The sequence below is a fragment of the Podarcis vaucheri genome (assembly GCF_965113315.1).
Source record: "Podarcis vaucheri genome assembly, chromosome: 16".
Classification (NCBI taxonomy): Eukaryota; Metazoa; Chordata; class Lepidosauria; order Squamata; family Lacertidae; genus Podarcis; species Podarcis vaucheri.
The window spans coordinates 5,691,589-5,715,958 of NC_138754.1; the positions used below are offsets into that span (position 1 = coordinate 5,691,589).

Consider the following 24,370-nt stretch of genomic DNA (forward strand, 5'->3'; position numbering starts at 1 on the left):
TGATTCTTCAAACAGCTCTTGTTTATTCACAGGCCAGAACAGAACTGAACTGAAGGGTTCAGCCAGCCTGCTTATATAGAGCTCCACTACAATGCAACTGTAACACTTTCTGTAACTATCCAATCACTGAACGTCACTTTCAACCCCTTATTTGCATATGTGGACCTGAGTGAAAACTATCTACAGTATCCCCCTGCTGGCCCAGGGTGAGAAATTCAGTACATAACAGGTTGCGTGGCTGCCGCCACTGTGCGAGAAACACAAAGAGAGATGCAGTATTTTCATGTAGGAGAAGGCTATCAATGGCTACCAGCCACGATGGCTAAGCTCTGTCTCCACAGCCAGAGGCAGTAATGCATTCTGAATACCAATTGCTGGACAGGATGGGGAGAGCTGCTATTGTGCTCAGCTTAAAGCTTTCCCTTTTGGGCAACTGGTTGACCACTGTGAAAACAGGATACTGGACTAGGCGGGTCACTTTTATTGGCTAATAGAAAGTGTCCGTTCATAGTGCATCATGGTATGGTACGCTGGTTTGACATCATCTGATAGGAAGTGCCTACAGAGGGTGGTGAATACAGCACAAGATATTATTGGCTGTCCCGCGAATCTGCTGGATGAAATAGCGGAAGAATGTTGCCTCAGGAGAGTGAGGAAAATTCTCAGGGATGATTCACACCCTGGCCGGCACTTTCCTGATCTCCTGCCCTCAGTCAGAATATATAGAAGCACAATTAGTCGGACCAACAGGGTAAAGAACAGCTTCTATCCGTGGGCTGTTAGGCTGCTGAATGAAAAGATAACAACAGGGCAACTGACTTTCGGGTTTGGTGGGTGTGCGTCAGTAAACGAGGGAAATTAAGACTAAGAGAGCTGAATGGGGGGGTGCTCGTGTAATCTCACTGTATACAAGCTGTACAAGTGACAATAAAGTATTTCAATTTCAATAATTTCAATTAATTTGGGGGATAAAGTAAAGGTAAAGGTACCCCTGCCCGTACGGGCCAGTCGTGTCCGACTCTAGGGTTGTGCGCCCATCTCACTTAAGAGGCTGGGGGCCAGCGCTGTCCGGAGACACTTCTGGGTCCCGTGGCCAGCGTGACGAAGCTGCTCTGGCAAGCCGGCACCAGCGCAGCACCCGGAAACGCCGTTTAGCTTCCCGCTATAAAGCGGTACCTATTTATCTACTTGCAATTAAGAGTGCTTTCGAACTGCTAGGTGGGCAGGAGCTGGGACCGAACGACGGGAGCTCACCCTGCCGCGGGGATTCGAACCGCTGACCATACGATCGGCAAGTCCTAGGCACTGAGGTTTTACCCACAGCGCCACCCGCGTCCCTAATATGGGGGATACTGTTGCCCAAAAGCCAACAACTGAACTTTGATGCCCCCTGAGTCCTTCCGGAGAGAGCCGCAGGGCAATCACCGCATTAGATGGTTGTCTGATTGCTTCAGCTGGCATATGCCATAAAATATCCTAATGACCGGATAGCTGCCTCCAACGTTGGAGGCAAAATGTATTGCTGTTGCACTTCAAAGAGAAAGAGGGCTATTTTAGCAGGCTGCTATTGCAACTCTTCTAGCGTCTAATGTCTGCCCACCCAAGTCGCCTCCAGGATGAAATCTACCCTTTCAGTAAACTGGGGACCACGCAGGCCTGGAATGAGGTGCAGCTTGGCAGAGTCCCCCCCCCTCCAGATCAGAAGGCACCAGATAATTAAACAAATGAGTTTATTCACCAGTACAAAGTACAACAGCATTGCATTTGAACATAAATAAAAAAAAGCAAAACACTTGGTTCATGTTTCAGGTAGGTTATATTTTCCATGGCTTGGGTCGTCAATGTGATTCTGTCCAGATGTTACTGAATGACGGCAATGCTTTAAATACGCTTTTCATTTTGAATAAAACATGCATTGTTTTGCTATGTTGTTGTCTGCCATCCTGGGCTCCTTTGGGAGGAAGGGTGAGATAGTATCACAGCAGATAACAATAAAAGCAACTCCTCCCATTAAGACTCAGGAGCCAGTTTGACCAACCACCAGGGATAATGGGACGGGCAGCCTAACATTTGGAGGGCAGGGCAACATATCGCCTGCCCCGTTTATGTGGTTAGAGAGACCCACAGCAAAAGGCAGTAATTTTGACTCAGAAGCCAAAAGCTTCTCTCTCCTCCCCTCTTTGGCAGCCTCTGTATCTGCTGGACTGAAGACTGTCTCCTGAACTCGCCTCCAAAATCAACACAATAGCACAACCTTGCTTGAGGATGTAGGTAGAAGAAGAAGAGTTTGGATTTGGTATCCCGCTTTATCACTCCCCTTCAGGAGTCTCAAAGCGGCTAACATTCCCCTTTCCCTTCCTCCCCCACAACAAACACTCTGTGAGGTGAGTGGGGCTGAGAGACTTCAGAGAAGTGTGACTGGCCCAAGGTCACCCAGCAGCTGCATGTGGAGGAGCAGGGAAGCGAACCCAGTTCACCAGATTACGAGTCCACCGCTCTTAACCACTACGGTCAGAAGGTGACAATGGTGAACCTGATGTCCACATGCATGTTTGCTTTCTTAGCAGTGCCGGATTTACGTATAAGATAAACAAACTATAGCTTAGGGCCCTCAAAAAAATTTAAAGGGGAAAAAAACCTGGATGTCCATTTCTAAAATATAAGATAAAAAGCAAATAAAATAAAACCTACATCATTTTAAGTTAGAGCTTAATAATTATTTCACTGTTAATATACTTCTTAATTGTATTTCACTATTAATATACTTCCCCTTAATTGTATTTCAGTTCAACAATTACTTTAATAAAATACATATTTTGTTATGTGCAAATGGCTTTAGATACCTATTAGGTCCATAAATTACCATGCAGCATATATTCAACACAAAAAACAGCCACAATTTGTGGTTGACAAAGGACAGCTGGACAGATAAAGGGCCCCATTACCTTCAGTAACTTAGGGCCTCATCCAACCTAAATCTGCCCCTGTTCCTTTGAAGGGGTTAATCCTTGCCCCCCCATCTACAGATACTTACAGAGGTGGACCAATGGCATTAAGGCAGCTTTGCAAGAATAAATACATACATCACACTCGCTTTGAAAAACGGGAACACAAACTATAGTACAAAATACGGTCATGTAACACCCAAGACAACAGCAAATCATAAACAAAAGTGAGAAATGGAACAATATGTTGCAGAAGTGGTCCCATCCTCGTTTCCAACAAGTCCATTTCAGAGGCCCCCAACTCCAACTTTCGTCCAGAATACTGTGCCACTGAACACACCCAGGCCCCTAAACCAGCCACTTTCCCTATATCTATCCATCATCTACCTACCTACCTATCTACAGTCGTACCTTGAAAGTCGAACGGAATCTGTTCCGGAAGCCCGTTCGACTTCCAAAACGCTTGAAAACCAAATTGGGGCTTCTGATTGGCTGCTGGAAGCCATGTCGGACGTTCGGGTTCCAAAGAACGTCCGCAAACCCGAACAATCACTTCCAGGGTTGCAGCGTTTGGGAGCCAAAACGTCCGAGTTCCAGGGTGTTCGACAACCAAGGTACAACTGTGTCTGTCTGTCTGTCTGTCTGTTCTGTGAACTTTGGTTCCCCCTAACCCAGCTGTGCATCTTTGGCGTGGTTACAGCAGAAGCCACTCATTACGATGTCTGTGTATTAAAAATGGAGAAAAGGAGGAGAAACAGTAGCATGGAAAAGCAACCTCATGGTCCACAGTCCTCCTGTCAGGAGTGCATGCAGGAGCCAGGCCCTGTGACCAGTAGGGCTTCGCAGGATTGGGGCCTTCCTAAGTTTGTTCTGGAGAGGCAAGGAGTGGCTGAACAGGTAAGGCTCTTTGCCACAGCAACACGTTTCCTGCCTTGCTGTGTTTGGCTTCTTGCTTCCTGATCCTTGGACCTTGGCTTCTTGACTCCTTGCTTCTCAACCCTCAAACCCTTGACTTTGTGACTCCTTGCTTCTCGACCCTTAGACCCCTGACTTTGTGACTTCCTGCCCCTTGGACCCCTGGCTTCTGGACTCTCACTCCTGCTCCCACCGCGCCATCTTGCCCCGGTCCCAACATCCTCAACCGGGACTTTGATTGCCCGTAGACCGAACCGTGACACCTCCTGACAAGGCCTAAGTTGATAGCTGTTCGAAAGAAGAGAAATCTTTTTTTTTATTTTTGCAAAAACAGAGAATCGGAAGGTAAAGCAGCTATTAGCTGGGCTTTTCTCAAAAGTTTCCTCCTCTTGCAATCAAAGAGGCTTCCATTTTTCCTCCTGATTCTCAGAGCTCTTCAGAAGTTCTTTAGAAATTTGGTGGCTTTGAGGGTTTGGGGCTGATCTTATCGCTGCCAGGTGACTGAGGGCTTTTTCTGAGTAAAAGTTTCCCTGGAACTTCAGAGGCCCCCAAGCTGTCAGCACTTCCGGACCTCAGAAACGCCTTGCAATGCCTTGATCTGCAAAACTACCGCAAGAATGTGTGGGACTATTCATGAGGCTCTGTCACCATGGGCAAATCCGCTTGGTTTTTGTTGTCGTCTCCCCCAGTAAAACGCCTCTGTGAATTGAGCTTCTGTTGCAGAAACTGTTCCCCCTAGACTGACCCTCTCTGGCAGAGGAAGTAGGAACAATTCTCTTTCGTTCTTAGCGAAGTACATTTCTAATTATAAGTCATATGCTGTGATAGAAGGTCTGATAATGTATTGGCAATAAAATAAAAAAGGGAAACAGAAAAGGGAAGTTACTTCAAAAAAAGAAAAGCACTGACCTGTTCTCAAAAGCGAATAGGAATTAGATAGATATAATTTATATCCGCATCTTCCCTTGAAATCTCCAGTACTAACATAATGAGCATGCATAATGTCAAAATGGAACTGTAAGTGGTTTATAAGCTCCATATGGTGCCTGCATGTCTGCCTTTCTGAGAATTCAGTAATGGTTCATTTTTCTTACGGTGGGGACCAGAAATTGCCTTTGCACAGACTTCCTCTTGGTCCAGCACACCTAGTGCGCTGTTTTAAAAATAAATAAGCAAGTAATTCTGAATTTCTGCAAATACGTATTTGATTCAAGACTGCAAACTGACCAAATTTAAAACAGAGTAAGATGCTTTGATTGGGGCTGGATTCTACAGACGGTGGGAAAAGTAAGCAAGGAAGCTATTTAACCAATTGCATTCATGTATTTGGCAGGAAGTGGAATGTATACAGCAGCGATTCCTGAGATTTCAGCAGCCCAGGCTTCCGTGCTAATGGAAAGATGCCTTGAAAATCTGGAATTCCCTGTTTCATCAGACCTGCAGGGAAAAGGGAAACAGAAAGAAATGTACAATCTATGGGTTGTTTTTTTAATTGCAGGGGGCACCAGTTTCAAGAAATTGCCACTCCCTTTTCCAGTCTGAACTGGACTGACTTGGTGGAAATAACCCAAGCTTGTTTCCTAAGGCAGTCTGAACTTAGAAAGCACTCACCATCTCCCACCCAGCCAATATCCATTTCCTCTAAAGCTCCTCTGTCCAGGGGCAGAGGAAGGGGTGTGTACGGTGGGGGTGGTCTGCCCTGGGTGCTTCACTGAGGAGGGGAGACTTTTGGCACGCAGCCTGCCTGTGGCTCCCAAGCCTACCCCGAGCTGTGTGTGGGGGGGAACGGGGAGCTGTGACCCTTTGCCAGCTGCATTCCTCCTTTCCCCCTTTGTTTCGACAGCTGGGGGAGGCTTGGGGGTCATGGGCACGCGGTGCGCTGAATGTCCACCATTGGCGGCTCACTGCTCCCCTGGCTGCAGGGTGTGTGCGCCGCTCCGCGCACCCGAGCGGCTCTGTTCCGTCGCTGCCTCTGCCTTCGCTTTTATGAGGTCATCACTTGGTTCAACCCTTCCCAACCCCAGTGTAAGTCAAGACCCAGATAAAACACCTTAAGAGAGACCTTCATCTCGGAAGCAGGCAGCTCGCTTTGCACCCCTCAGGTCTGTAGCACTTCTTTTCTGAGAAAGAATGTCTGGGAAGTTGCCTGTGCCCTTTGCATTGAATTTTGCACAACAGCTGGCTGTCACAGTTTGCAGTTCTGCTGTGGTTGACCACACACACACACACACACAGTAATTTGTAATTTGTTTTGTTGAGTGTTTGTTCTTGGCTTCGTGCAAGAGCAACAGAACATTTTGTCCTGGTGACCTGTTCGGTCCCCTTTTTAAAGCACACTTTTTTTCTCCTGGCTTTGGCCAGAGAGACTGTCCTTTTTTTATATGACAAAGAGCAGTTCTCACTCTTGAATTTGACAGCGACTCATTCATTCTTTCACAAATGTGGAGGAGCTAAAAGGAAGTGGGAGTGATATCTGATCAGTTAAGTGAAAGCGAGCTTAAAAGTCAAAACTGAAGATGCTTGGAGTATTTTCATCTTTGCTCATCAAGGTTGGAAAAATGTGTGTTTTGCTGAGAGGCGTATGGTTTCGGGGTTGTTGTCTATTGTAGCCCATAAAATCAGAAGCTGCAGAAGCCCCGTCAGACGTTCGGGTTCCAAAAAACGTTTGCAAACTGGAACACTCACATCTGGGTTTGCGGCATTCGGGAGCCAAAATGTCCGAGTACCAAAGGCGTTCAGGATCCAATGTACGACTGTATAGGATTGCTTTCAGACGGCTCAGGGGTCGGATAACTCCATACCCTCCAACATTTCTCCAGTGAAAACAGAGATGTCCTAAGGGAAAGCGGGGCATTCCGGGATCAAATCAGAAATCAGGGCTGCTTCTCTAAATCATGGACACCCCTGGAAAATAGGGACACTTAGAGGGTCTGTTAGCATGAATTCCCCCTGTTCCGAATTGCAGCCTCACCTTGCTCACGTGACCTGTTCAGAATGACGTGCGGGTGGTTGGAGCTCCGCATACACTGTTGAAAGTGACGCTGGGGTATCTTGGAGACGAGTCTGTTCCTGAAAGAGGGAAACAAAATGATATCCTTTACAGACCCTGCGCTAAAACCATCTGAACTCCTGCACTTGGATGATGCACGGTGAATGGCTGAGATTAGCCGAGCTGCTGATTATATCATTTATGGTGGCCTTTGGGAGCCACTGAGAACGGAGGTGTGGGGGCTACACAAGACTTTGGATCTTGCAAATGCTGCTCATCTTTCCCAAAATCTTGTGGGAGATTTTGAGGAGTGGACCTGGGACCTTCTTTCAGGTAACGTGCGGGCTCTGCTATTCAGGTATGTCCCCTGAAAACACGGCTGTAGTCATCTCAGATGATCTAAACCAAGAAAGGAGAGGCAGAAAATTCTAGGCGAGGTGGAGTGCAAAAAGCAAAGAGGCCTACAAAAGCAAGGATGAACAGATGATGGACAGGAAGAAAACCGGCTTGCTGTTGCGTCTCGAGGCCCCACGACCCACCCCCAAAATAAATACACACTTATATTAGTTTAAGTTTTTGGGCAAAAATTTTGGCCACAACTTTCTTGAAATACAATCACGTGAGCGGTATTGGCTTAGGCATTGACTCCCCACTATAACTGGCTCCACCTCTCAGGGTGATCGTCAAATGGGGTAAACCAAACAAGGGAGCTAAGTCGATGAGGACCAACCGAAGCTCACCCCGGGGTTCCTGTGGTGCTGGCATGGCCCTAACCCCTCAAGCGGACTTTGGATGAGATCCAGGACCCCCAGATTCCTTTAACGGAATACCCAGTTCCTGGAGGGGCAAGTGATGGCCGCACCTCCCCTCCCCACAATCCAACTGAGCCAATGCCTAACCGCCACCTTACAAGTTGTGATGATTTGCTAAGGGGTAGGCAAAAACCAAATGGCTAAAGCCAACCTGCCAAATGGAAAAATTCATACCCAGCTCTTGTTCCAAAACAGGTGACCCAAACCAAAGCAAGGCCAAGCGACTCTACCTAAACTAGGGAGGGTGGGCGAAACTAGGGAGGGTGCGAAACAAGTGCCCTTCCTTGCATCACACTGCTGTTTTTAAAGCCCCAGGGATCATGCCACCCACTGGCTATTGGCTAAAATTGCCTGGTGTGATCCCAGGGGAATGGCCAGGGCTTCTTGCTCCTCCCCCCCATTTTAACCCTATCAGGTGAGCTCTTGGGTCCTGCGCGCAACCAGGACCCTCTGTTATGAGGATCCCATATAGCAGCTTCCAGAGAGAGAGAGCAAGGGGTTTATATTGAGGAACCAAACAGGGGAAAGTGTTGAATCGGGGTTGGGCAACCTGTGCCCCTATAGAAGTTGTTGAACGAGACCTCTCATCCTCCCTGACCGCTAGTCTCGGGTGACAGGAGCTGCAACACCTGGGGGACCAGAGGTTTAAGGAATAAAGGAGGGATGGGGAACTGGTGGCCTTCCAGATGTTGTTGGGTAGCTCCCAGTAGCATTTGGACACCCACAGATGTTCCCCATTCATGCTTCACTGCCTGGATCAGGGATGGGGTCCTAGTGTCCCCCCCCCAGGCATTGCTGAGCTACAACTCCCAGTAGCCTCAGCTGCTGGCACGGCCAATGGTCAGGTATCAGGCTTCAGGGACCCCGACCCCCCTCCCTCATGGCAGGCTGCTGGGAGCTGGAGCCACAGGTGAGAGCTGAGTGCAGGATAAAGTATGACGTATCCCCCACCAGAAGTACTACCTCTCCCCTAATACCCTCAGGTTGCATATACAGTGGTACCTCGGGTTAAGAACTTAATTTGTTCTGGAGGTCCGTTCTTAACCTGAAACTGTTCTTAACCTGAAGCACCACTTTAGCCAGTGGGGCCTCCTGCTGCTGCCACACCGCCAGAGCACGATTTCTGTTCTCATCCTGAAGCAAAGTTCTTAACCAGAGGTAATATTTCTGGGTTAGTGGAGTCTGTAACCTGAAGCGTATGTAACCTGAAGCATATGTAACCCAAGGTACCACTGTATGTGTAAATAAAATAATGCATCCCAAAGACTGCATAGTCTACATTCACCTTCATTTGCAAGGAAACCGAACCCCTGAAATCTCCCCCACCTGTTTGGAGACTGGGATGCCTGCAGCATCTTCAAGACTCACCCTGCCAGTCATCTACCCAGATGTTTTCTCATCCTAGTGTTCATTGTACATAACTTAAAAAATGGGTTGTGTCCAATGTTGGTTGTACTCAAAGTAGACCCACTGAAATTAAAAGGTGTGATGCAACTGTGTGTTCGACAGTGGAATTTGCTGCCAAGGAGTGTGGTGGCGTCTCCTTGTTTGGAGGTCTTTAAGCAGAGGCTTGACAACCATATGTCAGGAGTGCTCTGATGGTGTTTCCTGCTTGGCAGGGGGTTGGACTCGATGGCCCTTGTGGTCTCTTCCAACTCTATGATTCTATGATTCTATGAACCCAGTGAGTGCTGCTCTGTGTATGCCTAACAATGGATTTATATCTAGCAGCTGCTAAGGGGTCATTTCCAACATATCTTTAGGGCTTTTAGGGCACTGTGCAAATATCATTTACCCTGCACAAACATGGTTGCCTAGAGGAAGTCGAATGTTTCCCATCTGTCTATCGATTTGCATCATAAATAAGCAAAGTGTGTTCCATAAGGTGGAATTTACCGACTTAGAAATAACCAGCTGTTATCTCGTTACTTCCTCGTTACTTTATTTTCACAACAACGAATATATTTCCCCTATTTCTTTTGCAGAAGCACCAAACATCTGCTACAACCTCAATGCCCTTGCAGGATTTGCAACTTTCACTTTTGTTTAATAGATGTGCAGTTTAGCATTAGCTGAAAAAATAGCGTATAAATTATGTGTTGCCTAAGGCTTGGAGGGGGACGTGGGTGGCGCTGTGGGTTAAACCACAGAGCCTAGGACTTGCCGATCGGAAGGTCGGCAGTTCGAATCCCCACGACGGGGTGAGCTCCCGTTGCTCGGTCCCTGCTCCTGCCAACCTAGCAGTTTGAAAGCACGTCCAAGTGCAAGTAGATAAATAGGTACCGCTCCGGCAGGAAGGTAAACGGCGTTTCCGTCTGCTGCTCTGGTTCGCCAGAAGTGGTGTAGTCATGCTGGCCACATGACCCGGAAGCTGTACGCCGGCTCCCTCGGCCAATAAAGCGAGATGAGCGCCCCAACCCCAGAGTCGGTCACGACTGGACCTAATGGTCAGGGGTCCCTTTACCTTTAAGGCTTGGAGAAACCTGAAAAGTTATAGGCTGCTTAGCAGGATTCTAGATTATATACAACAAATACATACCCTGAGAAGCATTTATTAGGAGAAATGTGTACTAAGATCAGGATTAATTTTCATGTGGACTTAAAAAACAAAACAAAATCACAAGTGGATGCAGAAATGTGTTGAAATAACCTTGGGATGGCAAAATCAGAAATCGAAAGAAACAGAATTTGATGTATCCATTGCAAATTTCTAGTGCAAAGTTTGCAAGATACATCCCAACTGTAGCTTTATTAGGGGTCAAAGTTAAAGTTAGATATATGTTCCCGCTTAATTTTTTGATGCTTGCCTTTAAACTCACTTAAAAGCATATGGAAGAAGATATTAACAGTAGGCCCCATGTTTGACTCCACCTATATTTTAAGAAAGTGTGTTCTCCTTCATGGAGAGCACGTGTCGCGGTGGGGGCCGACAGGACACTCCAAAGTTGTGAGGCGGGCTAATTGATCTTTGGCCACTGTTGTGATTGGGCTTCCCTTGTTGTTGGGAAGAAGTTAATGTGCCATTTGATGACTGACAGCCAGAAATGCTAAAATTCCCTGTACGAGGCGTAGAGCTTCCTCTTTTCGCTCTATGCATCGGATTGCCCGTCTCTCCCCCCCCCCCTATATTTAGGGTTGTTCACTTTGACCTTGCTATGCCTGTCATGGGGCCGTCTGCTCTTGGGGCAGGGGCCCGGTAGGAATTTTGTCCATCTGGCTGATTGGCTGGGGGCCATTTGGTTTTTGCCTACTGTGTAGCAAATCGTCACAACTTGTGGTTAGGCATTGGTTTATGGTTTGGTTGGTTGAGGGGCATGGATTGGCTGTGCCTGCCCCTCTAACGCTGCTGCTGCTGCAAGGGATTCCGTTAAAGGAATACAGGGCTCATTATTGCTTTTGTCCAAACCCTGTCGAGGGGCTAGGGCCACGCAAGAGCCCCTGGTTGCATTTGGGGAAGGCTGAGGGCTACCCCCAAGTGTATCACCCTTTTCTGACTTTCGCATCGTGCGGAATGTCAGTCTGTCCCCCATGGTGGGAGCAGATAGTCGCAACCAATGCCTAAGCAACCACTCACATTTTTTGTATTTTAATAAAGTTGTGGCCAAATTTATGCCAAAAACCTTAAACAAAAATTCTGTGTGATGTGTGAGTTATTTGGGGTGACCTGGGGACCTCGACATGCAAAAGTTAACCTAAGTTGACAGGACACTCACAGCATCTGTGAATGAGGGATTATAGATGCTTGGGTTAACGTGTTTCCTCAAGAAGGAAGCAGTCTTTTATTCCAAGAGACTGGATTTCCTGTGGGTTTCCTCTGAGCTCTGAACAACATTTTAGGAGGTGGGTAAGTGCTGCGGTTATTTGTTTTATGCAATACAGTAAATTTGTGGAAACTTCCTCTGAATAGCATTGTTTTCGAGGCAGCCCTCACTTCCAAAAGAGAAACAAACACGCAAATTACAAACGAAGGAAGAGAGAAAAGACAACAACTATAAACAGAAACATTTATTCTAAGCAACTGTAGAACAAGAACAGACTGAAAGAGCCAGCTGATTCCTGTTCTGTGATTCAACAAAATGGGGAAAGAAAACCGTATTTTCGTTTGCCAACCTGCGTTCATGTGGACAGACTGTAGGTGCAGAGAGCTAGAGAACGAGTAGGTTTTCAGTACTGAGACAGCTTCATCCTCAGCTGCCACCTGCAACGCCTGGGACGCAGGTGTGCTGTGGGTTAAACCACAGAGCCTAGGACTTGCCGATCAGAAGGTCGGCAGTTCGAATCCCCGTGATGGGGTGAGCTCTCGTTGCTCGGTCCCTGCTCCTGCCAACCTAGCAGTTCGAAAGCACGTCAAAGTGCAAGTAGATAAATAGGTACCACTCAGGTGGGAAGGTAAACAGCGTTTCCGTGCATTGCTCTGGTTCGCCAGAAGCAGCTTAGTCATGCTGGCCACATGACCCGGAAGCTGTACGCCGGTGCCCTTGGCCAATAAAGCGAGATGAGCGCCGCAACCCCAGAGTCGGTCACGACTGGACCTAATGGTCAGGGGTCCCTTTACCTTTACCACCTGCAACCTCAGAACAGGGGTATTAAAAGAAGCATCTCTCCTACAGAGCAGGTTGAAAAGGGGTGGGGAGGCAGGGGTGTAAGGCAAAGGGCTCTGGTTCAGATCTCTGGACCTCTTGAAAGAGGAGCAGAAGCCAGAACACCCACACAGCAGAAATGACATTTGCCATCGATTTCTGCTTTGCATTTGCTGCTGCTATCTTTGCAAGCCACCCTAGAGTGGCTGGGGAAACTCAGCCAGATGGCCGAGGTATAAATAATAAGAGAGCTGATGAACTGCTTGTGGGGGAGGACTCAGCTGGGGCAGGTGGAAGTGCAGAGTGCAGAACTGCTTGCTGAAGACGAGCATATTTGGTAAGGATATTTAAACGTACATAATTTTGCCACTTCAATTGTGACTTCACTAGTGGAGCCTGGTGAAATGAGGGAGAACTGTAAAAGTTACCAGGGACTAGGACTTTCCCAGGTGTAGGCCACCACTGCGGCCCGTGCTTCGTTAGCCCCCAGATGGAAAATGAGCGAGGTCCCAACTAAAGAAGAATGGCAACGTAAACTGATGGAACATGCACACCTTGCGGAACTAATGCATAGTATAACAGAACAAGAAGAACACACGTCTAAAGAAGATTGGAAAACGTTTATTGAATATATGGGGGGAAATTGTGTGCACTTGAGAATGTTGGCAGCATTAAGATAAATCCAGCAGTGTAAACAAGTTTTGATGGATGTAATAATGAAATACTGAGTGGTTTAGCTTATGTAAAATATGTCCTCCTGGGCATAGTTGGCCAATCGGTGTTAATGAAGGATAGAACTTTTTTCATGTATGCTACAGCAGCAGCAAGAATTCTCATCACAAAGCATTGGAAGACACAAGACCTACCGACCTTGGAAGAATGGCAGATGCAACTAATAGACTATATGGAGATGGCGGAGATGACTGGCAGAATCCGAGATCAGGGAGAAGAGTTGGTGGAAGAAGATTGGAGGAAATTTAAAATGTATTTGCAGAAATATTGTAACATTTTTGAATGTTGAGGACATTGAAATGAATTGCAGGGGTTTTAGCAACAAGGTAAATTGTAAGATTGGATTAATAAATAGATAGACTAACAGGACATGAATTTGCCGAACTAACTTTTAAAAGGGATACAAAAATGGGAGACATGAGGGAGTCAGGAAAATAAGTTAATCAAAGAGGAGAAATTAAGAAAGAAGGAATTTTTGTCTTTTTATATATGCTTTTTTCTTTTCTTTTTTTGTGTTTTATGTCTGTTTTTCTGTATTTTGTAATTTTGTATTTTTTCGTTTTTTGTATTTTTCTAAACTTTTTTATGGATAAAACCTAATAAAATATTATTTTTTTAAAAAAAGCTTATGTAAAATATGAAGGGATTTATGATATGCAAAATGAATCATGGAAAAAGAAGAGGGGAAGTCACTGACATTTTAAGGTTGTTTGAATGAATATTCTAAAGTGTGAAACAGAAAATTTAAATTAAAAATAGATAGGTATATATCTATATATCTCAGTATCAATATATAGATATAGATATATAGCTATGTATATGTATAGTTACCAGGGACTCAGCTACATTGATAAAAAAAGGTTTTTAAATCCATTATAACACTGACACCAGATGGCGCTGTAGAGTTCCATCTTTAGGCAACGTGATTTCCCCATATGAGGTTTGCAACACATTTTCCTGAAATTTTTTTTTTAAATGTGTCTAGATCCAGCCCAGATCTGCCCCAAACATTAATTAAAATGGGTGCTTTATATAAGGCGTGAACGCCCTATAATATGAACAGTACAGTAATACATGCTCAAGCGTTTTAATGCAGAGCAGACACATAGATGTTGAGTGTAAATATTTCCCTTCCAATAGTGAAGATGGTAAGGGCTTAAAGGGGGTCTTACGAACTAGGCCATATCACCACCACCACTGGGATTGCCACGATCATCTTCATCACCACTGCAATTTCCATCACCCCCGCCATTCTGTTCTGCAAGAAGTTCTCACCTGGTCATCATCGCCTTCTGGGGGGCTTCTCTTTGCAACCTCTGAGTACTGAAGCTCAGGAAGTGGCTCCTCCCTTGACATCATGGAGGTAGCTGCAGAGGGAAACATAAGACATTTACTTATATCTATATATCTCAGTATCAATATATAGATATAGATATATAGCTATGTATATGTATAGTAAGCCCAGGGACAGAAGTGCCTGGAGGCGGTTGGAGGATGGATGGCGGCTAATGGATTGAAGTTGAATCCTGACAAGACAGAAGTACTGTTTTTGGGGGACAGGGGGCGGGCTGGTGTGGAGGACTCCCTGGTCCTGAATGGGGTAACTGTGCCCCTGAAGGACCAGGTGCGTAGCCTGGGAGTCATTTTGGACTCACAGCTGTCCATGGAGGCACAGGTCAATTCTGTATCCAGGGCAGCTGTCTACCAACTCCACCTGGTACGCAGGCTGAGACCCTACCTGCCCGCTGACTGTCTGGCCAGAGTGGTGCATGCTCTAGTTATCTCCCGCTTGGACTACTGCAATGCGCTCTACGTGGGGCTACCTTTGAAGGTGACTCGGAAACTACAACTAATCCAGAATGCGGCAGCTAGACTGGTGACTGGGGGCGGCCGCCGAGACCACATAACACCGGTCTTGAAAGACCTACATTGGCTCCCAGTACGTTTCCGAGCACAATTCAAAGTGTTGGTGTTGACCTTTAAAGCCCTAAACGGCTTCGGCCCAGTATACCTGAAGGAGCGTCTCCACCCCCATCGTTCTGCCCGGACACTGAGGTCCAGCGCCGAGGGCCTTCTGGCGGTTCCCTCATTGCGAGAAGCGAAGCTACAGGGAACCAGGCAGAGGGCCTTTTCGGTGGTGGCGCCCGCCCTGTGGAATGCCCTCCCATCGGATGTCAAGGTGATGGAAAACTACCTGACATTCAGAAAACATCTTAAGGCGGCCCTATTCAGGGAAGCTTTTAATGTATGATATTTTAATGTTTTTTTGGTTTCTGTGGAAGCCGCCCAGAGTGGCTGGGGAAACCCAGCCAGATGGGCGGGGTACAAATAATAAATTATTATTATTATTATTATTATTATTATTATTATTATTATTACTCTATTGGGTCACCCACACTTGCCTAGCAGATTCAGGTAGGTAGCCGTGTTGGTTTGACACAGTCGAAATAAATTAATTTTTTTTTTAAAAAAAAATCCAGTAGCACCTTAGGGACCAACCAAGTTTGTTCTGGGTATAAGCTTTCGTGTGCATGCACACTTTTTCAGATACACTGAAACAGAAGTCACCAGACCCTGGTATATAGTGGGAGGGTGGGGTGGGGTTTTTCTCAGGAGGGTAGTAGGAGATGGGCGATTGACCCAATGGGTATGGTAAACCTGTTGACGACTGTTAACAACTGCAATTAGTCCTATAAGAAAAAGCAAGGGATAGTATGCAGATGTCCAAAAATAGCTTTAGCATATGTGATGTAACGTCTCATTACATATGCCAAATATGCAAAATATGTCTCATTACATATGCTAATTACACACACTGTGTTTCTGTGCACTGCTCTGGTTCGCCCGAAGGAGCTTAGTCATGCTGGTCACATGACCCGGAAGCTGTACATCCTCGGCCAATAAAGCGAGATGAGCGCCGCAACCCCAGAGTTGGCCATGACTGGACCTAATGGTCAGGGGTCCCTTTACCTTTACCTAAGGGTACTATGTATAGGAACCCTAAACCCCCACTGAAAGGGACTCAAGTTTCACAGAGATCAGCTGTGGGGGGCAGGATGGTCATCCCAACCAATTCTTCGGTCAGTTCCCTCAAGACTTTCCTCCTGCTCTTACGAAAAGCTTCCTACCTCTGTTGGGTGGCATCTTCCTTCTTTTCTTCCAGGTCTTTAGCCCAAATCCAGCCAAGAGGAGCAAAATTACGAATAAAATGATGAGAAAAGTCCAGCTCCAGCTCCAATGCAGTCCGGGTTGATTGCCACCTGTAAAGATTGGATAAATAATAGTTTTTTCGTGCCAGATATTGGAAGACCTCTAAAATGTTGGGCAATACGAGCTCTGAAGGCAGAACCCACAGCTCATTGGTGGGTTGCGTGGACCATAGCTGTCAACATTTTCCTTTCTTTAAGGGAAATTCCCTTATTCTGAATAGGATTCCTCGCAAGAAAAGGAAAAAGTTGACAGCTATGGCATGCACAAGGGTCTCGGCTAGAGCTGTGCACAAACAGCTTCTTGAAAGCCTCCACTTATCTGATGGGATCAGAGCTACCTCAGCAATATAGAAACTTATTTATGTATACAGCTACAGCCACAGGAAGATATTTGCCCAAAAATGGATAGAAGAAGTTCCGATAAGAAAAGAATGGTTACAGAAAATAATGGGATATGCAGAAATGGCAAAACTTACCGGAAGAATTAGAAATCAAGTAAACAACCTTTTTATTATTATTAAGGAACGGAAGTGGTTTATTGAATATTTACAAACAAATTGCAAACAGGTCATTAAGACGTTAGCAGGTCTACTGTGAAAACCTGCAGTTTTTAAAACAGATATAGAGGAATAAAAAGAATATTGCGGGGTAAAAAAGTTTCACCCAGTGGTTATCTGCAGTTATCCATCTCCTATTCCTGATCACTTCACTAGGTTCCTATTTTTTTCCTTGCTGCTTTCTCATTATTATATGTACTTAGAGGTAAATTATTATTATTCTTACTATTATTATGTAGTTTATAAGCTATGCTGAGAGTGCTTGAATGGCTGTGAAATCCTTTCATTGTTAGAGAGCTCCATTCATTGCCAAAGCTGCTGTTTTCCATGGAAAGAAAACCTACATGTCATAATCCCCAGATATTTTCTCATGTCAGATGTTGGCTTGATGGCTGCCAATGAATGACCTTCTTGCTGCTCTGAGAAAACAAGTTCAAATAATGGTTAGTCCCAACAATGTGTGTTTTAGACTTGGAGACAAAAATACAACTGGGTCTGTGAAGTGGAAAAGAGGTGGAATATTTTGGACTTTGTGAGAAAATCTGTCCCATAGCAGGCTACACTGTCTTTGGGTTTAATATATACGTATCTAGGGAGACTTTCAGATAAGCACTGTTATAAATGTGCTTTAAAATATAATGCCGTTATTTGGATGATAAGAGCCACATAAATTATGGCGCAGACAAAGAGGCCTGTGTTTACCGCATCTGTTATAGCTTTTGAAGCTTGTGAAAGCTGCTGTTTTCAGATGATAAAAGGCAGCTGGAGAGGGGAGTCTTTCCCCACAAGTTTCTCTGTTAAAAAATGTCCAAGGCTTAAACGGAGAGATACTGAACCACCTGTCCATATTTTTGGGTGGGGAAATGTTGTAAGGTAAAAAGAAAGTAAGGTAAAAAAGAAAGAAAGAAAGAAAGAAAGAAAGAAAGAAAGAAAGAAAGAAAGAAAAGGCTGGATAGTGCTGGAGTTCTTTGTTAAAGTTGCCAGATAATTTTAAATCACCAGAACATGCACTTTCTAACATGCGATTTTAGTAAGAACGATTATTTTCAAATTACAGTCGTACCTTGGAAGTTGAACAGAATCCATTTTGGAAGTCCGTTCGACTTCCAAAAATTTCGGAAACCAAAGTGCGGCTTCTGATTGGCTGTAGGAAGCTCCTGCAGCCAATTGAAAGCTGTGGAAGTGCCATCAGATATTCAGGTTCCAAAAATCGTTTGAAAACAGGAACACTCACTACTTCCGGGTTTTGATTGTTCGGGAGTCGATTGGTTCAGGAGCCAAGGCGTTTGAGATTCAAAGTGCTACTGTACTGATTTCATTTCTATCTCAAAAATTTATGTAACTTGCTTTTGAGGGCTGCTTTTAAAAGTATGTTTTAATGAATATTCTAGATTCCTTTGTAAACCACTAGTATAAAGAGAGAGAGAGAAGAAACGGATAAGACAACACCCTGAATTTCACCCGTTTGCTTTTGGCAGGAATCGTGCAATCGTCCCCAGCCATCCTCGGCTAGTTAAGAGGACTGATTCCTAAGTTTGCACCGGCTCATGAATCTGTCTAGATTTCCATTTGAAAAAAATAAAATCTTTCCATTTCATTGACCCCATGATGAGGCTCATTTTGAAATTAACATGGAAGCGAAGTGTTGGGTGTTCAGCACCCCAATCAACTACCCAGCTAATGCATAATGAGGAAGGGGAGGAGGAAAAATAACTGTTCAGCTTTCACTGTGTTTTATGCGCTTTTAAAGATTAAATTAATGATTTTTTAATTACCGTATTTTTTGCTCTATAAGACTCACTTTTTCCCTCCTAAAAAGTAAGGGGAAATGTGTGTGCGTCTTATGGAGCGAATGCAGGCTGCACAGCTATCCCAGAAGCCAGAACAGCAAGAGGGATTGCTGCTTTCACTGTGCAGCGATCCCTCTTGCTGTTCTGGCTTCTGAGATTCAGAATATTTTTTTTCTTGTTTTCCTCCTCCAAAAACTAGGTGCTTCTTGTAGTCTGGTGCGTCTTATAGAGCGAAAAATACAGTAAGTGGTTTCTGCAGTTTTCTAAATAAAATAGAGAGTTGCTCACCTTCAGTTGGGCAGATGTGCAGCAAGTTGGAGGAGATGCTTTTCTGATCTGCTGGGTTGGTGACCAGGCAGGTGATGTTGAGCTCTGAGGAGTTGAGCTTCCAGAACAAGTGGAGACTGTTGCCATTGCCAGAGAGGTGATATGACTTTGAACCATCTTCTAAGTCCCTGAAGGCATCTCCTCCTTTCCAGGAGATGTTGAATTCTCCCTTTCCAGGCACCTGACACTGCAGGGTCACATTGCAGCCATCTGGGCTCTTGGAGACAACTTGGGAGAGGATTTTTGGTTCTGGGACTGGTTCTGTGGAATAACATATGAAAGGCTCATACGTTTCCCAGCACAATTCAAAATGTTGGTGCTGAACTTTAAAGCCCTAAATGGCCTCAGCACAATATACCTGAAGGAGCGTCTCCACCCCCATCATTCAGCCCGGACACTGAGGTCCAGCTCCGAGGGCCTGCTGGCATTTCCCTCCCTGTGAGAAGTGAGGTTACAGGGAGCCAGGCAGAGGGCCTTCTCGGTAGTGGCGCCCGCCCTGTGGAACAGCCTCCTTCCTTGATAGATGTCACGGAAATAAACAACTATCTGACTTTTAGAAGACATCTGAAGGCAGCCCTGTTTAGGGAAGATTTAATGTTTGATCTTGCATTGTGGTTTTAATATTCTGTTGGGAGCTGCTCAGAGTGGCTGGGGAAACCCAGCCAGATGGGCAGGGTATAAATAATAAAATTATTATTATTATTATTATTATTATTATTATTATTATTATTATTATTATTATTATTATTATATCTGTGCCCACCAAAGGCTGGCTCCTTTTCCAGGCTCTATTCCACAATAAATAGACACTGATGAATAAATAAGTACTTACCATACACAGAGAGGTGGAAGGTGTAATCTTCATACTGTGTCGAAATAAACCTCACTTTAATGGAATATATGCCACTGTCATCCATTTCCAAGTCTTTGATCCTCATGGTGGTCTCATTGGCCATCTCCAATCTTGGCCCAAACCTGTCCTCTGGATTGAGCCTCTCCAGTTTTCCATCCCTCAATTCAGCCAGTTGAAATTTGAAACCATTTCCTCCCTGGAAATCCCACTCAATTGTTTTCAGTGTTTCCAAGAGGGGGATATTTACAGGGAGCAACACACAGTCTCCCAGGATCCCATTCAACTTCTCCTTGTGGGGATTCTGTACTTTGATATTTGCAGTACCTTAAAAAGTTCAGTAAGATGGAAAAGAAGGAAGGAAAAGGGAGAAACAAGGTCAAAGAAAGGGACAATGGTTGGAAGAGTCTCTCAGAATCACAGATTTAAAGCTTTACCAAATGTGTGGATTTATTCGTTATTTTTACCTAACAAAATCTATAAACCACTTGATTTTAAATGGAAAAAACACTTTTAAAAATAACAAAGTTAAAAACAGGTATTTTAAAAAGTCAAGATATAATTAAAACAAATGCAAGCTGGGGCTTCCGGTTCCACTCTGCCTTAATGGAGGAAGACCCCCACAACAGGGGGAGATTGTTGGCTAAGGAAAAACAAGGATGATTAAGGGTAATTATCATTGCAAGTTCCCCCCAGGGACAGGGAGAAGCGGGCTTCCCTTGCAGTTTATCTCGGTACCTGGCTCTCATTCCGGAATGGATTGTGGGAGGCAGGGAGGCGAGGTGTACAAAAGCACTTTGTTTGCCGAAAACCCTCCTATGCCACCATTAAGAAGCAGAGGTACTCCTGTTAATTACTGCTTAATTTGGACTAAAGTACAGACACGTGCTAGAAAAGATGAGATCAAAAACTGTGGAACAAAACCAACTGCAAGGTCTTTAAGGTTTGAACTTGAGAGAAGACTTCATCCGGTGCAAAAGACGTGTGTAGGGGAAGGGAGCCTATGGTTTCTTTATATAAAATTTTCTGCTCTACATTTATGATTCTGCAACCCTCCTCTGAATGTTAGTTCAAATTATATTTGTACCAGTGAGGATGGAAGAAATTGGATTATAGATATGGAATATAACATTAAACGGAACTGCGTGTGTAAAAAAAAAGGAAAAAGGGAGGGAAACTCTATTTTGCAAAAGAATTACGATGAAAAACTAGAGCTGACTCTTCCCCATCCTTTATTGTTTATGGAATGAACTGAATAACGCTAAGAGGACTTGGAATTAAATTTAATTGGCAGTATAATTGCTCATTTATCTTCAGTTGGACGGAAGGATGAAAGGAGTCTGTGAACTTGCCAAGGAACTGATAAGGTTCATTATTGAGTCTCTTCTACCCAGCTTGAGAAAGTTGCAAAATAACGAAGCACGGGATGGAGAAATGGAGAATTTTCTGGAACAACAATGGGATATCAGCTTCACCTAAGGCATGATGGATAACAGCAACAACCCGGGGAAAGACAGAGAAACATCTTATGAGGAAACGAAGAAACACCGAGGACAGAATAATTGCCACACACAGGAAGGAGGAGGATATAGTTTGCATTTCCTCACTTGTAATTTTATAAATCATTTAATGTGTCAACACGAATAGAAGTTATTAATACTGCAGTTGTTCTATAAGGGATTATTATTATGATTGGAATGTAATGGAAATTAATAAGATTTTGGAACGGAGAAATAAAGCAAATAATCAAGTCATCAATTCTAGCACGTGGGGGGGCCACCTTATCTAAATTATATAATTTGGTATTTGAATAATTGGTATTAATAACTGTATTATAAATTTGTATTGCATTTTATTGAGGCTATTACTGGATTGTAATTGAAAACTAATAAAAATTATTAGCAAAAAACCCAACAAAGACAAGCTAACAACAGTTTGAAAAAGATTGCGGGAGTGTAGTATTTCATGAAATTGAGAATATAACCAATCAAGATATAGAAATGGATTGTCATTTAGCTTTGTTAAGCAGTTTCTCAAACAGCAATAAGAAGGTGAGAAGTAAAGTGTTGATCGGTCATCTTTTAAGGGAAGGCAAAGTGAAGAACTACCTGTTTTTGGAGGTCTTAGAAGGAGCTACACCAGAATATTGGTATATTAAAAGGTTGAGGAGACAGCTTCAGTTGAAAGGTTGATCAATAAATTGAAATTTGCTGGGAGGGCTAAACAGAGGGTATGTTTTGGATCAGAATGGTTTGATTCTGTAATTTATATGAATAGGAGAGTGAGATATGTAATGTCACCATCTTGGTCTGCGACTTTAATTGATTAAACTCATTATAGTTTAATTAATTACTTGATTGCAATATATTGCCCACCCTTCGCTCTAAGGTCCCAGGATGACTGACAATGATTAAAACACATTACCATTAAAACATAATATTGCACAATATCTTTTGTGATTTGCCTATTAATTTCAGGAACTGACCTTTACTCAAGCTTTTAAGTTATGCTCTTTGTACGTTTCTGTGGATAAAAAAAGATAAAAAAATAAAAAAAGGTTTCTGGGAGCCCCGCCCGCGATTAAAACACATGCCAAATTCTGTATGTCTGGGTAAGGTTGCCTGGATGGAGAGGTTTTAAGCGCAAGAGGAGACCCACTCAGAGTGCACTGGATATCATTATTCAATTCTGAAAGGTGCTTTGTCAGACTGCAGAAGCATCATTGCTAACTGCCTTTTTAAACACAAATCAGCCTGATATTTGCCTTTAAGAATAAACCCAGGTCTGAGTCTTTGAAAGATCGCTTGCGGGACCAGCTTTCCCCAGCTAAAGCTGAAATGAAATTTCCTGCAAAGAAGAATCCCTCCATTTTGAGAGGAAGAAAACTGCGGCATCTCACTCTGTTTTCCAACCCTAAAATGCACTTGCTTGAGAAGGAAGCAGTACTGTTTCAAACGATTTTACAGTCGCCGGCCTCTGCATCCATCCATTACAGCACAGGGAGTCTCCTGGCTGCATCCCCTCTGTTGTTTGCGCTCTGCGCGTAATGTAGCTTATTTTAGATGTTACCAAATAACAGAACCATGAAGGGATTGTGAGGCCGCTTCAGCAGACAGAGAGGCCTTCTACACAAACGTCTTTTCCTGCAAAAACACGCGCATATCACCTTATCAAGCCTTTGGAGGACTTACCGGAGGGAGAAGAAAGCAAAGACAGAGTCAGAAGAAAGAGCTCCAGGCATCGTTTGCAGCCACTCGCAGCCCGCTTTTGCCTGCTGCGTGGAGGACTCCTCTTCAAGACACACAGACATTGGTCGTTCATCGTAAATCCATTCAGAGGATGGGTCTGAAAGCTGCGTGAAGTGATGAGAGGTTGAGCATTTTTAGGAGGAGAAAAATTGAGATGCTCATTTTCTGTGTGTGCGGAAAAGAGGAAGGTGGGGGCGTTTATGGAGAGGAGAGGTGTGGTTACGAGCTGGCAGCTTATTGTTCGACCTCCAGCTGGTCTTAACTCCTTCTTAGCAGAGTCTGCCAATGCACAGAATAATAGAATGGTAAGCACTGGGAGAGACCCCAACAGTCCAGCTCTAGTTCCAAAATGAGAGGTATCTCCCTTCAAGTCTCTTGGAGTTCCTGCCCTCTGTCTTCACCAGAGATGGAGAAAAATGCATTCCCCTCAGACCCCATGAGCCTCTCTGCATATCACACCCATTCCCAGACCTGCTTTGTGTGTAGAGAAACTCCCTCGTTTGCTTTGTTTAATGTTTGGATAAGATATAAGGACTTGTTGGAAAATAAAACCCCAAGGTGGCTGTCACCAATGGAAGCAAAAGCTTTGAAAAAGCTCAATATGGAGGCCAAATGGCCGACATACTGGGAAATTTTGGAACAAGACGGAGATAGATTGAAATTGCAGAGTTTTGAGAAATTAAAAAACAAAGGGAGAGACTGGCTTCATTATTATCAGATAATGGAGACATATAATTTGGATAAGAAAATTGGCTTCCAGGTGGAAAAGTCAAAATTAGAAACAGAACTGTTAGAACCCAAAACTAAGAATTTGTCAAGAATGTATAATTTGCTGTTGAAATGGAATACTCAGGATGAAACGGTGAAATCTGTTATGATTAAATGGGCACAGGATGTTGGACATAATATTATGTTTGCTGACTGGGAACAGTTATGGACCACAGGTATGAAGTTTACGGCATGTAATGCCTTAAGAGAGAATATTATGAAAATGATATACAGGTGGTACATGACTCCAGTCAAGCTTGCAAAAATCTATCATTTGCCCGATAACAAATGTTGGAAATGTAAAGAAACGGAAGGTGCATTCTTTCACCTTTGGTGGACGTGCCCAAAGATTAAGGCTTTCTGGAAAATGATATATAATGAACTGAAAAAGGTATTTAAATATACCTTCCTGAAGAAATCAGGAAGAAACCAGAGGCCTTTCTCCTGGGCATTGTCGGCCAATTGGTGCCAAAGAAGGACAGAACTTTTTTTATGTATGCTACAACAGCAGCAAGAATACTTATTGCAAAGTATTGGAAGACACAAGATCTACCCACCCTGGAAGAATGGCAGATGAAGGTGACTGACTACATGGAATTGGCAGAAATGACTGGCAGAATCCGAGACCAGGGAGAAGAGTCGGTGAAA

General features: G+C 44.3%; 1 protein-coding gene across 3 annotated transcripts; it reads right to left on the minus strand.

Annotated features, from left to right (window-relative positions):
• Positions 1 to 1,713: 1,713 nt before the first annotated feature.
• On the minus strand, positions 1,714 to 23,171 carry LOC309520531 (natural killer cell receptor 2B4-like). 3 transcript variants are annotated; one of them, XM_082202432.1, is made up of 8 exons: positions 22,898 to 23,019; positions 22,192 to 22,229; positions 19,689 to 20,033; positions 18,818 to 19,117; positions 16,102 to 16,233; positions 14,249 to 14,340; positions 6,832 to 6,929; positions 1,714 to 5,297 (listed from the first exon to the last, which is right to left on the minus strand). In XM_082202432.1, the coding sequence occupies exons 3-7, from the start codon at positions 19,810 to 19,812 to the stop codon at positions 6,837 to 6,839; spliced, it is 741 nt and encodes a 246-aa protein (XP_082058558.1). In that variant the 5' UTR covers positions 19,813 to 20,033; positions 22,192 to 22,229; positions 22,898 to 23,019; the 3' UTR covers positions 1,714 to 5,297; positions 6,832 to 6,836. The 3 variants fall into 3 exon arrangements, with proteins under 3 accessions (XP_082058558.1, XP_082058556.1, XP_082058557.1); XM_082202430.1 differs by lacking the exon at positions 22,192 to 22,229 and having other exon boundaries at positions 22,898 to 23,171; XM_082202431.1 differs by lacking the exons at positions 1,714 to 5,297; positions 22,192 to 22,229 and adding an exon at positions 5,674 to 6,695 and having other exon boundaries at positions 22,898 to 23,171.
• Between the last annotated feature and the right edge of the window lie 1,199 nt (positions 23,172 to 24,370).

Bases quoted from the DNA above. Each gene is read 5' to 3' on its own strand.
- LOC309520531 (XM_082202430.1), bottom strand. From the start codon at position 23,027: ATGAACGACCAATGTCTGTGTGTCTTGAAGAGGAGTCCTCCACGCAGC. The intron at 19,118-19,688 runs GTAAGTACTTAT...GTTATTCCACAG, and splicing joins CTTCCACCTCTCTGTGTATG to AACCAGTCCCAGAACCAAAA. The intron at 6,930-14,248 runs GTGAGAACTTCT...TCCCTCTTTCAG, and splicing joins CAGAAGGCGATGATGACCAG to GAACAGACTCGTCTCCAAGA.